Source organism: Prunus dulcis, chromosome 8, assembly GCF_902201215.1.
Source record: "Prunus dulcis chromosome 8, ALMONDv2, whole genome shotgun sequence".
In the NCBI taxonomy this organism is placed as follows: domain Eukaryota; kingdom Viridiplantae; phylum Streptophyta; class Magnoliopsida; order Rosales; family Rosaceae; genus Prunus; species Prunus dulcis.
Genome location: NC_047657.1, coordinates 12,277,840 through 12,288,658, shown reverse-complemented (window position 1 = coordinate 12,288,658; position 10,819 = coordinate 12,277,840). Strand labels below are relative to the sequence as shown.

Genomic DNA, 10,819 nt, shown 5'->3' with positions numbered 1-10,819 from the left:
AGATCTAATTGAGTGGAAAAAATTTTAACTTTTCGAACCCCATAACACGTTAGTAATGTTGTGTAATGTGAGAAATCCATTCTCTGTATCATAACACGTGGACGGGTTTTACAGTGGGAGCGTTTTCAGCACCATAAAAAATTTCTCTATTAAAACCCACCAAGGCGCCAGCATAAACACAAAACAAATTTTGCTTCTACTCTGCATAAGAAAGAGAGAGAGAGAGGCCTCCATAGTTGTAAGGTGTTATTTTCTTCTCTTCCTTCTCCAGTCCGAACCATGAGCAACGAAGACTTAGCCCATGATTTCTCTCCAATGATTAAAGTATACAAAGATGGTCGAGTTGAGAGACTCATGGGCACAGAAAGAGTTCCTCCATCAACACATCCAGAAAATGGCGTCCAATCGAAGGACGTTGTGATCTCACAAGAACCAGCCATATCTGCAAGAATTTACATCCCCAAAACCAGCACACACTCACCCCAAACCAAACTCCCTCTTCTCATTTACTTTCATGGAGGCGGCTTCTGCATTGAAAGTTCATCTTCTCCAGCATATCACAGCTACGTCAACACCTTAGTCTCTGAGGCCAATGTTGTTGCAGTCTCTGTTGACTATAGGCTTGTCCCAGAGCACCCTCTGCCGGCTGCTTACGATGATTCATGGGCTGCTATCAAATGGGTCGCTTCCCATTTTGATGGAAACGGCTCTGAAGATTGGCTAAATAGATTTGCAGATTTCCAGCGTGTGTTTTTCGCGGGGGACAGCGCTGGTGCTAATATAACACACAACATGGCTGTGAAATTGGGGTGTGAGAGATTGGTTGGTGTTAAGCTGGTTGGGATTGTTTTGGTGCATCCTTACTTTTGGGGCACAGAGCCAGTTGGGGCAGAGTTAACTACACCTGCAGCTACAAAAGAGTATATGGCTGCTGTGTGGCGTTTTGCTTGCCCTTCGACTAGTGGATCCGACGACCCGCTTTTAAACCCCGCAAAGGATCCGAAATTGGGGAAATTGGGTTGTGAGAAAGTGCTGGTTTGTGTTGCTGAGAAAGATGGTTTGAAAGATAGAGGATGGCATTATAGTGAGATACTGAAAAAGAGTGGGTGGAATGGTGCTGTGGAGGTCATAGAAGCAAAGGGGGAGGGCCATGTGTTCCATTTGTTCAATCCAATTTGTGACAACGCTGTGGCCTTGAAGAAAAAGATTGTTTCTTTCTTGAACTAGAATATTTTTGTTTCTGAAACTTGGGTGTACTTAGTAATATGACAATACCCTTTAAGCTAGGTTTGTGGTTTTGGTTTCTTTTCTTCATCTGTTTCATGATTTCATCCCTTGTATGTTTCCTGGTTGAAATAAAAGCTTCTGTTTCAAAGACTTTATACCTATTACTGCTTAAATAAGATGTCAACAAAGCAATCCATTCGAGGTCAGAAAAATACCAAACTGTAATTAAATTTGGTAGTGATCTAGTGTATGCCACTTCACATGTCAATACAGAGTGTTTAGCATTGGATGATCAAACAAGTATGAATATGTTTTGTGTTGGTTTTCTTTCTTCTGTAAAATATTAAGTACGGTCATGTCTTCATTTTGAAAAATATAGGTGAGTTTTGTTTTGAAGACCAAAAAAGTGAATACGGTTGAGTTTTGTTTTGTTTTGTTTTTTTGTTTTAAAGAAGAGAAGAAAAATTAGACCAATTTGAGCAAAGCTAATCAATACTGTCATGATTATTAGTAGGTGCTTTAAGGCCTAAAGGAGAAAGTTGATTCCAAAAGTTGTGAAGTATGGGACCAATTAGCAAATAAATGATTACAAGTTTCAGGATGTTGTTGACAAAAGGGACAAATATTAGGTAAATTAGAAAAGCTTCAAAGTCGATCACGAGTATTTAATCTTTTTTATTTTTTCCAAAAATCAAAGTAATTTTTTTAATTTTAGGAGGCAATTTTAGATTCCAGATTTTTTTATAAATATTAATTATTAGTGTACTATGGGGCTTGAACTCAAGATCACTTGTGAGCACACCAAAAACTTGGACGAATCCAATTACATTACTTAGCAATACACTAAATTACGTGAATATTGGTGAATTTAAAAAAATCCTAAAAAGGTCATTTTTTAGTTTTGGTTTTATTTTTTTTACCCTCCTTTCATATCCACCAATTCTAAATCATCATTTGGCCAAAAAAATAAAAAAAATTCTAAATTATCACACATAACTCGAACTCAGTCCTAAAACCCGATATATGGAACCTTCTAATTTGGACCCAGTCGTTCGACTATGATGTTTGGTCATAAACTCAATCTTCAGACCCTCAGACTGGCCTTGAGACCTCGAAACCTCAAAACCCAAAATTGACAAAAAAAATTGATTGAAAATGCTACATACTATTCATAACATGCACTTTCACAAATTGACCACGAGAAAAATTCTATTTCCAAATTCCACATAAGTATATGTTTCTTCAAAGTTCCATTATAACTGAACTAAGTTAAAATTGAAATTATGATAAGGGTTTCGCCACCCTAAGTAAAGGTACCATCCTATTACCCCTTGACCACCCTACAATCACTGTCGGACTCGCACACATGGCATTAATACCCACATGTGTGTGTTCGTGTCCCCACCCCCTTCTTCATGGACCTTGGACTTGTAGAAAAACTTGTATAACATTGTTTTGTTATTACTAACCAATCATAGATTGTCACGTGAAAAATTTATCATGTATGATATGTCATGATTGGATGGGTATAACAAAGTAGTGTTATCCCTGTGAAATGGGTATAACAAAGTAGTGTTATCCCTGTTTCACGCAAGTATTTCTTTTTTTTTTTTGATGATAAGCGATAGAATATTATTGATGTAAAAAAGGTAATACAAGAAGTTTGAACTCGTATCAAGGGCAAAAAAAATGCCTTGGTCACGAATTACAATCTTCGTACAATATATCAGAAATAAAATCAGGAGATTCCTCGAACCAGTATAAAGAACCCCCAATATGCAAGGCAAAACGAGCTAAACGATGAGCCACACCATTAGCAGTACGACGAATATGGGTAAAACCTTCCCCAGTGATCTGTGTCAGCAAGCTCTTAGTATCCTCCACCACAGGTCCTAGAACAGACCTATCTGTGGAGTGATTTCGAAGTGCTGTAACGATCTGGAGAGCATCACTTTCAAAGACAACATTTTGATAACCCCTTTCCATCGCCAATATTGTACCTGTCCTTGCCGCCAATGACAGGACCCGACCCAATTTTCACTTTGGAATTCGAGCCAAGTCCTGTGCGTGTCCAACACCTGGCGGATGTCGGGCACAAAAGACCTTTTTACCCTTCTCGTTTCAAATTCTTTTTAAATTGCCCTTAGACTTCTGCCGAAAATTCGGCAGAGTCTCCCCTGTATTTTGATCAAACCCAAAATTTTTCACCTGTTAAACAATCAAATAAATCCACACCAACTGCTAGAATATCTCAAATAACAGATCTCGACTCCAGTTTCTCAATTTCAACTAGATATCAGAGCATTTTCTAAATTTTTCAGGGTTGTAAGGATTTTCTACAACACTCTACCTGATTTTGAGGCGCGGAAGCTATGAATGGCCCGGTGGTGGATCCCGCGTACTTCTATGGCCTGGGGGCGAAAAACAGATTGAAACTGTGAGTGAACAAAATAATATTCTTGAAAACAATTTTATAAACATAATAACCCCCATTAAAAAAATAAGGAGTGGTATAAATCGATGTTTTGTTTCTCTTTCAATACGAGGTATTTAAATAAACATGTAGAAACATACTGATGTAGATATTTGCATAACTGAACAAATATATGAAGATATCAATGCCTGAAAATCAGAGAAGCTGATATAAAATAGCTGAAAGTCATAATTAAATAAGAGAAAACTCAAAATCCTTTGAAAATACCACCTATTTGTACCCCTGTCATGTCCGTCAATTCCCCTGGCAGGTCTCGGGCGCCACGCAGTCCACCCGAGCCGCAAACTGGCGAAATTAGAGGACTATGATCAGCCGATCTGCCGGCAGGTCCTCGATGACACCAAGTCAACTCGAGTCGCTAAAGCAAGATGCAGGGGACCATAGTCAGCCTGATCCGCAATCCTGGCAGGTCTCGAGGACACAGAGTCAGCCGAGCCGCAATCTTGGCAGGTCTGGGACACCAAGTCTGCCGAGCCGCAAATCCTGGCACTCACGGTCCGAGCGTCCCCGAAACTCGTGAGGTAAAGTCAAGTGCATTGACATAAACTGAAATCGGACTAGATGTCCGTAGACATCGGTCCAACTGTGGGTAATCACCAAAGAAAATGGGTACGAGGTGGTTTTAAAATAAATTCCTTTAGAAAAATCTGATTAATAACTGAAATATCAAATTGTGCTGCTATTTCATCTGCCATAAGCCTCAAACTCTGTTTTCTATAACTCTTTAGCATGTGTAAGTAAGCAGCACAAAACTATGGAACTATTTCTGTACTAATCATGCTCGGAAACATAATAAAACTTATTCAAATAAACTCATTTATAAAACTTATTTATATAAAATCACGATAAAATCATTAAGTAAACTAAGTTATATAAATCATTTATATAACTTATTTAGATAAAATCATTTATGAAAGAAAGTCCACTCACAGATGGTCCGAGCTAATTTGACCATTCGAAGGTCCCAGCTGCGGGTCGACCGGACCTTTTGGTGCCTGATTATCCATAAATAGTAAATCAACAAACTGCTAAATAAAAAGAATTTAAATTAAATACCCTGCCCTCGGCTCCTAGAAATACGTGTGCTCAATTTTTAAGTTACTCCTATGCCCACAATAGCTTTTTGGATCGTTAGAACGGTCTTAAGAGACCCGAAGCCTCACTAAGCGATAAGCTACCAGATCGGTCGATCCGGGACCCTGTGGGTCCACGGTCTCCGATGGCCAATCTGGGCTTTTTTGAAGGTTCCTTACAGAGAAGGAACCATGTTCCGCGAATTTGGTCCGAAATGGACGGTCGGATTGGCCAAAATCACATTATCGCTTAAAATCCAAACCCTAGCCCCAGGGTTCGCGATTTTGGAGTATTCGGGACTGCGATTCGCAATCCGTCAAATCCTACATGATCCTGAAATCATGTAGACCGACATATCCGAAATTCAGCGTGATCCGACGATTTGACGACACTGCACCCACGGATCGCGCGATATGGAAAATCCGTTCGGGGCTCAAACGGACTCCGAATCGAGATCCGCGAAATTCTACGTGCTCGTGACGACACGAGGATCACAAAACTGCACAGAATTACTTCACAACCCTCGCCCACGCGCCCCAGCACGCTCGGGCAGATTCTGGTGTCTAAAGCGATACCGGGTGGCCGAAAAATCTCAGAACCAAGACTCCAAACTCCTATCCTAGGTAAAACACCCCATTTGGAGTCACTTTTGTTCTTGGACATACCCCAAAAAGTGACCAGAAACAGTAGTTTTTGGCGGCCGAAGTTTCAGCCAAACTTCAAGTCGAAAATTGATCACTTTAGAGCTAAAATCGATCGAAACTCATACATCCATCAGCTAGAACACAAAAAATAGCTGGGAAACCATACCTTACTCGATCGATTTGATGGAGAAACGAAGGGGAAATTCGAACTGGAAGTTCGGATGAACTCGAGCGAACCTCCGTCGGAAAACATGGTTTTCCGATCAACTCCGGGCGGCCCAAGGGTGGAGGTCAGTCAGGTCTTGACGGCGAGAGGGAGGCGGAGCCGACGGTACCTTTGCCCGAGATCGGCTCTGCCTGTGGTGGCCGGGCCGTCGCCTAGAAGTTGAAGAGTCGCACTGCTCGGGTGCGACGGGAGAGAAAGAGAGAAGAGAGAGAAAGTGACGGGGGAGAGGAGAGAGAAGAGATAAAAATCTGACTTTTTGACCAAATTATCATTTTGCCCTTCGCGGTATTTAGACCATATCTTCTTCGTTACAGCTCCGATTCGGGTCTACTCCGTGTCTACGAACTCGTTTCGCCGCGCTCTACGCAATGGCGTAAGCGAAATTCCCAAATTCTGTCTCGATCAAAAAGTCAAGTTTTCCCCTATTAAATAATGCGAGGGCAAAATTGTCTTTTTGCTAGAAGATATTATCCTTACTTTTTAGATATTTTATTTCTTTTTAAATATTTTGTTTTGGGTTATTACAGCCAAGGCCTCTACTTGTGGCGCAGAGAAAACATTAGTCAATTTAGTTGCACAACCCGCCATAAATTTGCCCGTGGAGTCTCTCACAACCAAACCAACGCCACCCTCCGTGGTCCCTGGCTGCCAAGCACCATCCACATTTATTTTAAGACTGTTCTCATGTGGTGGTTGCCACATTTGTTTTATTTGACCTACGCAAGTATTTCTCTTAACATGGCCTGTTGACCTCCCAACCTACCCTTCTAACAATCAAACCTACTCCCTTAACCAATGATACAAATGAAATGAGTGACTTGTTGACCAAATCAGTTACCAGTGGATCCAACCCTATGACTACGAAACCTGACCCGAAGGAAGGCAAAAATGTCCAACAACAACCAAGTCAACGACCTATTAATCAATTTTGCTCCTACTCTGCACTCTGATATCGGCATAAGAAAGACAGAGAAGGGAGAGAGGCCTCCATAGTTCTTTGTTCTTTGTTCTTATTCTATTCTCTTCCTTCTTCAACCCAAGTCATGAGCAACGAAGAATTAGCCTATGATTTCTCTCCAATAATTAAAGTATACAAAGATGGTCGAGTTGAAAGACTCAAAGGCACAGACATAGTTCCTCCATCAACAGATCCCAAAACTGGCGTCCAATCAAAAGACGTTGTGATCTCACAAGAACCAGCCATATCTGCAAGGCTTTACATCCCAAAATCAACCACCGCCACCACCACCACAAGCGCACCCCAAACCAAACTCCCTCTTCTCATTTACTTTCATGGAGGCGGCTTCTGCATTGGAAGTTCATCTTCTTCAACATATCACAGCTACCTCAACGCCTTAGTCTCTGAGGCCAATGTTGTTGCTGTCTCTGTTGACTATAGGCTTGCCCCAGAGCACCCTCTGCCAGCTGCATATGATGATTCATGGGCTGCTCTCAAATGGGTTGCTTCCCATTCTGATGGAAACGGCTCTGAAGATTGGCTAAATAGATTTGCAGATTTCCAGCGTGTGTTTTTCGCTGGGGACAGCGCTGGGGCTAATATAACACACAACATGGCTGTGAAATCGGGGTCTGTGAGATTGGTTGGTGTTAAGTTGATTGGGATTGTTTTGGTGCATCCGTACTTTTGGGGCACAGAGCCAGTTGGGGCAGAGTTAACTACTCCTGCAGATGCAAGAGAGTTTATGGCTGCTGTGTGGCGTTTTGCTTGCCCCTCGACTAGTGGATCCGACGACCCGGTTTTAAACCCGGGTAAGGATCCAAAATTGAAGCAATTGGGTTGTGTGAAAGTGCTGGTTTTTGTTGCTGAGAAAGATGTGTTGAAAGATAGAGGATGGCATTACAGTGAGACACTGAAAAGGAGCGGGTGGAATGGGGATGTGGAGGTCATAGAAGCAGAGGGGGAGGGGCATGTGTTCCATTGGATCAATCCCACTTGTGACAATGCTGTCGCCATGGAGAAAAAGATTGTTGCTTTCTTGAATTAGAGTAATTTGCCTGAAACTTGGGTGTAGTTAGAGATTTGTGGTTTTCCATTGTTGTATGTTTTATATATGTTTCTTGGTTGAATAAAACATTCTGATGTTAAATATGGAACTTTTTTTTTTTGTCCTGCAAAACCAAGAAATGCATTTATGCCTAATTTAGGGTAGGTTTGTTTCAAAGATTTCATGCCTACTACTGGATGTAAAGTGAAATTGTGCAAGTTCTGCATAATAAGATGCCAAACTGTCACATGTCAATACAGGGTGTTTAACAACATCAGCCGTGAATTTGTTTTGGTGTGCTGCTGAGGAAGTTTATTTACCTATCTTTCGCTTGAACACAACGGAGGAAGCATGCAATTGTCGCGCACTGCACTCTTGGATAATCAAATATGAGCACCCGAATTGTGGATAATCAAGAATCTATAAATTCGATTGAAGGGACTCCCTTTTTTTTTTTTTTTTGGCATAACAATGTATGTGCCTTTTTAGTTTCTATTGTTTTGATTTACTTTTTAAAATAAATTAACTCAAGAAAAGGGGAAAATTTGTTGGGTTAAAATAAGAATGTTGTTATTCCCACCCCCTTATTCTATTTTCATACTCACCTTATCTTCAAACTTTTAACGGCAAATTTTCCCCGTTGTAAAATGAATTTTAAGAACTTAACTTTAAATTAACACTTTTAAGTCAAAAAATAAAAGTAAAAATAAAAACAGAAAATTAGAATAAATAAATAAAAAAGCCTAGCAAACAACCTCCAGACTACCCACCCGACCCCATGACAACCAAACCAACCTCCCCTCCTCAACTCACCGGCAGCCACATCATCAATTGCCACCTAAATCAAATGATTTGCTCTTGTAAGATTCCCAGTTGCCCTCCTTATGCACATAGTTTAAGTGTGTTAAGATTCCAGTTGCCCTCCTTATACACATAGTTTAAGCGTGTTCCACCCAAAAAAAGGTGGTATGATATACATGAAAGAAGAGTTCTGTTGTCTGATTATTGGAAAAGTGAAAACAGCGGTTCACTTTTTTCTTTTTATTTCCAAGGGATAAGATTGGGATGTATAATAACTTCTTTTTTTTAGGATGCCCGGGAAAAACTCCTAGGTCAATTAAGTATACTAAATTCACACACTACAAGGATGTTAGGACTCAAATTCTGAATATTTTCTGGAGAATCAGTTACTCCAAGCCACCGTATTAGTGAGTCCTTTGCCTTTCTTTAGTCAATATTAAATTTGAGAGATCAACTCTGGTTTGTTAATTTGTTACTCGATAGCAAACAATCTCATATAATCTTGATATGATATAAATGAAGTAGAATTATTTTGTCAATAACTCTACGTCAAAATCAAAATATCTGAAAGGACTTGTCTGTCCTTCTATTTGCCAAAACTAGATGCATTTAGGGAAGGCAAAAATGTCCAACAACAACCAATTTGCATTTTTTAGAATTAATTTAAATGGTGCATAAAAGTCCATCAAGTCCTCAACACAACACAAGTTAACCATACATTTTGCACCCACTCTCCACTCTGCTATCTGCATAAGAAATACAGAGAGAGAGAGAGAGAGAGAGAGAGAGAGAGAGAGAGAGAGAGAGAGAGAGGCCTCCATTATTGTTTGCTCTTATACTCTTCTCTTCCTTCTTCAACCGAAATCATGAGCAATGAAGAATTAGCCTACGATTTCTCTCCATTGCTTAAAGTATACAAAGATGGTCGAGTTGAAAGACTTAGAGGAACAGACATAGCTCCTCCATCAACAGATCCCAAAACTGGCGTCCAATCAAAAGACGTTGTGATCTCACAAGAACCAGCCATATCTTCAAGGCTTTACATCCCAAAATCCACCACCACAAGCTCACCCCAAACCAAACTCCCTCTTCTCATTTACTTCCATGGAGGCGGCTTCTGCATTGAAAGTTCATCTTCCCCCGTATATCACAACTACCTCAACGCCTTAGTCTCTGAGGCCAATGTTGTTGCAGTCTCTGTTGACTATAGGCTTGCCCCAGAGCACCCTCTGCCGGCTGCTTACGAAGATTCATGGGCTGCTCTCAAATGGGTTGCTTCCCATTCTGATGGAAACGGCTCTGAAGATTGGCTAAACAGTTTTGCAGATTTCCAGCGTGTGTTTTTCTATGGGGATAGTGCAGGAGGTAATTTAGCACACAACATGGCTTTGAAAGTGGGGTGTGAGGGATTGGCTGGTGTTAATCTGATTGGGATTGTGTTGGTGCATCCTTACTTTTGGGGCACAGAGCCAGTTGGGGAAGAATCAACTGCCCCTGCAGCTGGACCTGGAGGAGAGTTCATTTCTGCTTTGTGGCGTTTTACTTACCCTTCAACTAGTGGAACCGATGACCCGTTTTTCAACCCGGGTAAGGATTCGAATTTGGGGGAATTGGGTTGTGAGAAAGTGCTGGTTTGTGTTGCTGAGAAAGATGTGTTGAAAGATAGAGGATGGCATTATAGTGAGACACTGAAAAAGAGTGGGTGGAAGGGAGTTGTGGAGGTCATAGAAGCAATTGGGGAGAAGCATGTGTTCCATTTGGAAGATCCAACTTGTGACAATGCTGTGGCCCTGGAGAAAAAGATTGTTGCTTTCTTGAATTAGAATAATTTGCCTGAGACTTTGGTGTGCTTAGTAATATGACCATAGCCTCTAAGCCAGGTTAGCGGTTGTACTTCTTTGTTGGGTTCTTCTTTTCTTCATCTGTTTTATGCCTTGGATTATGCTTTATGTATGGTTTTTGCTTAAATAAATAAAACATCTGATGTGAAATATGAAAGATTGGGTGATCAAACAAGTACGATTATGATTGGTGTTCTTGTCGGTTTTCTTTCTTCTGTAAATACTAAGCATGAGAGATCAAATGGTTTGGATAGATTGCTGGTTTGTACTTTGTTATGTTTATCAGAAAAAAGGGGCTATTTTGAACACTCAAACTTTATAAGAAGGTGAACCACACAAGTCATTCTCAGCCCCCTGGATTTAATAGCGATCAGTCAAATGTGCCTGCTGGGTCTATCCATGGCCCTTGCAAAAACGTGTTTTGTGTAACAGACCTGTAGGGCCCTTCGCTTTGGCCAAGACCTCAGTGCAATTGGTAGTAGCCCACCTACTTGATGTGAGATTAT

At 40.8% G+C, this 10,819-nt stretch overlaps 3 protein-coding genes across 3 annotated transcripts; all 3 read left to right on the top strand.

The window, feature by feature from the left end:
* The first annotated feature begins 195 nt into the window (after positions 1-195).
* LOC117637511 (probable carboxylesterase 12) lies at positions 196-1,382 on the top strand. The gene has a single exon (XM_034372415.1). The coding sequence runs from the start codon at positions 280-282 to the stop codon at positions 1,225-1,227; it is 948 nt and encodes a 315-aa protein (XP_034228306.1). The 5' UTR covers positions 196-279; the 3' UTR covers positions 1,228-1,382.
* A 5,202-nt stretch (positions 1,383-6,584) lies between these two features.
* LOC117637642 (probable carboxylesterase 12) lies at positions 6,585-7,775 on the top strand. Its single transcript, XM_034372575.1, has one exon. It carries the CDS (start codon positions 6,709-6,711, stop codon positions 7,669-7,671), a length of 963 nt encoding a protein of 320 aa, XP_034228466.1. The 5' UTR covers positions 6,585-6,708; the 3' UTR covers positions 7,672-7,775.
* Positions 7,776-9,228: 1,453 nt separating this feature from the next.
* Positions 9,229-10,564, top strand: LOC117637546 (probable carboxylesterase 12). The gene has a single exon (XM_034372453.1). It carries the CDS (start codon positions 9,339-9,341, stop codon positions 10,293-10,295), a length of 957 nt encoding a protein of 318 aa, XP_034228344.1. The 5' UTR covers positions 9,229-9,338; the 3' UTR covers positions 10,296-10,564.
* Positions 10,565-10,819: the final 255 nt, after the last annotated feature.

Coding starts and splice junctions, on each gene's coding strand:
- LOC117637511 (XM_034372415.1), top strand. CDS start 280: ATGAGCAACGAAGACTTAGCCCATGATTTCTCTCCAATGATTAAAGTA.
- LOC117637642 (XM_034372575.1), top strand. CDS start 6,709: ATGAGCAACGAAGAATTAGCCTATGATTTCTCTCCAATAATTAAAGTA.
- LOC117637546 (XM_034372453.1), top strand. CDS start 9,339: ATGAGCAATGAAGAATTAGCCTACGATTTCTCTCCATTGCTTAAAGTA.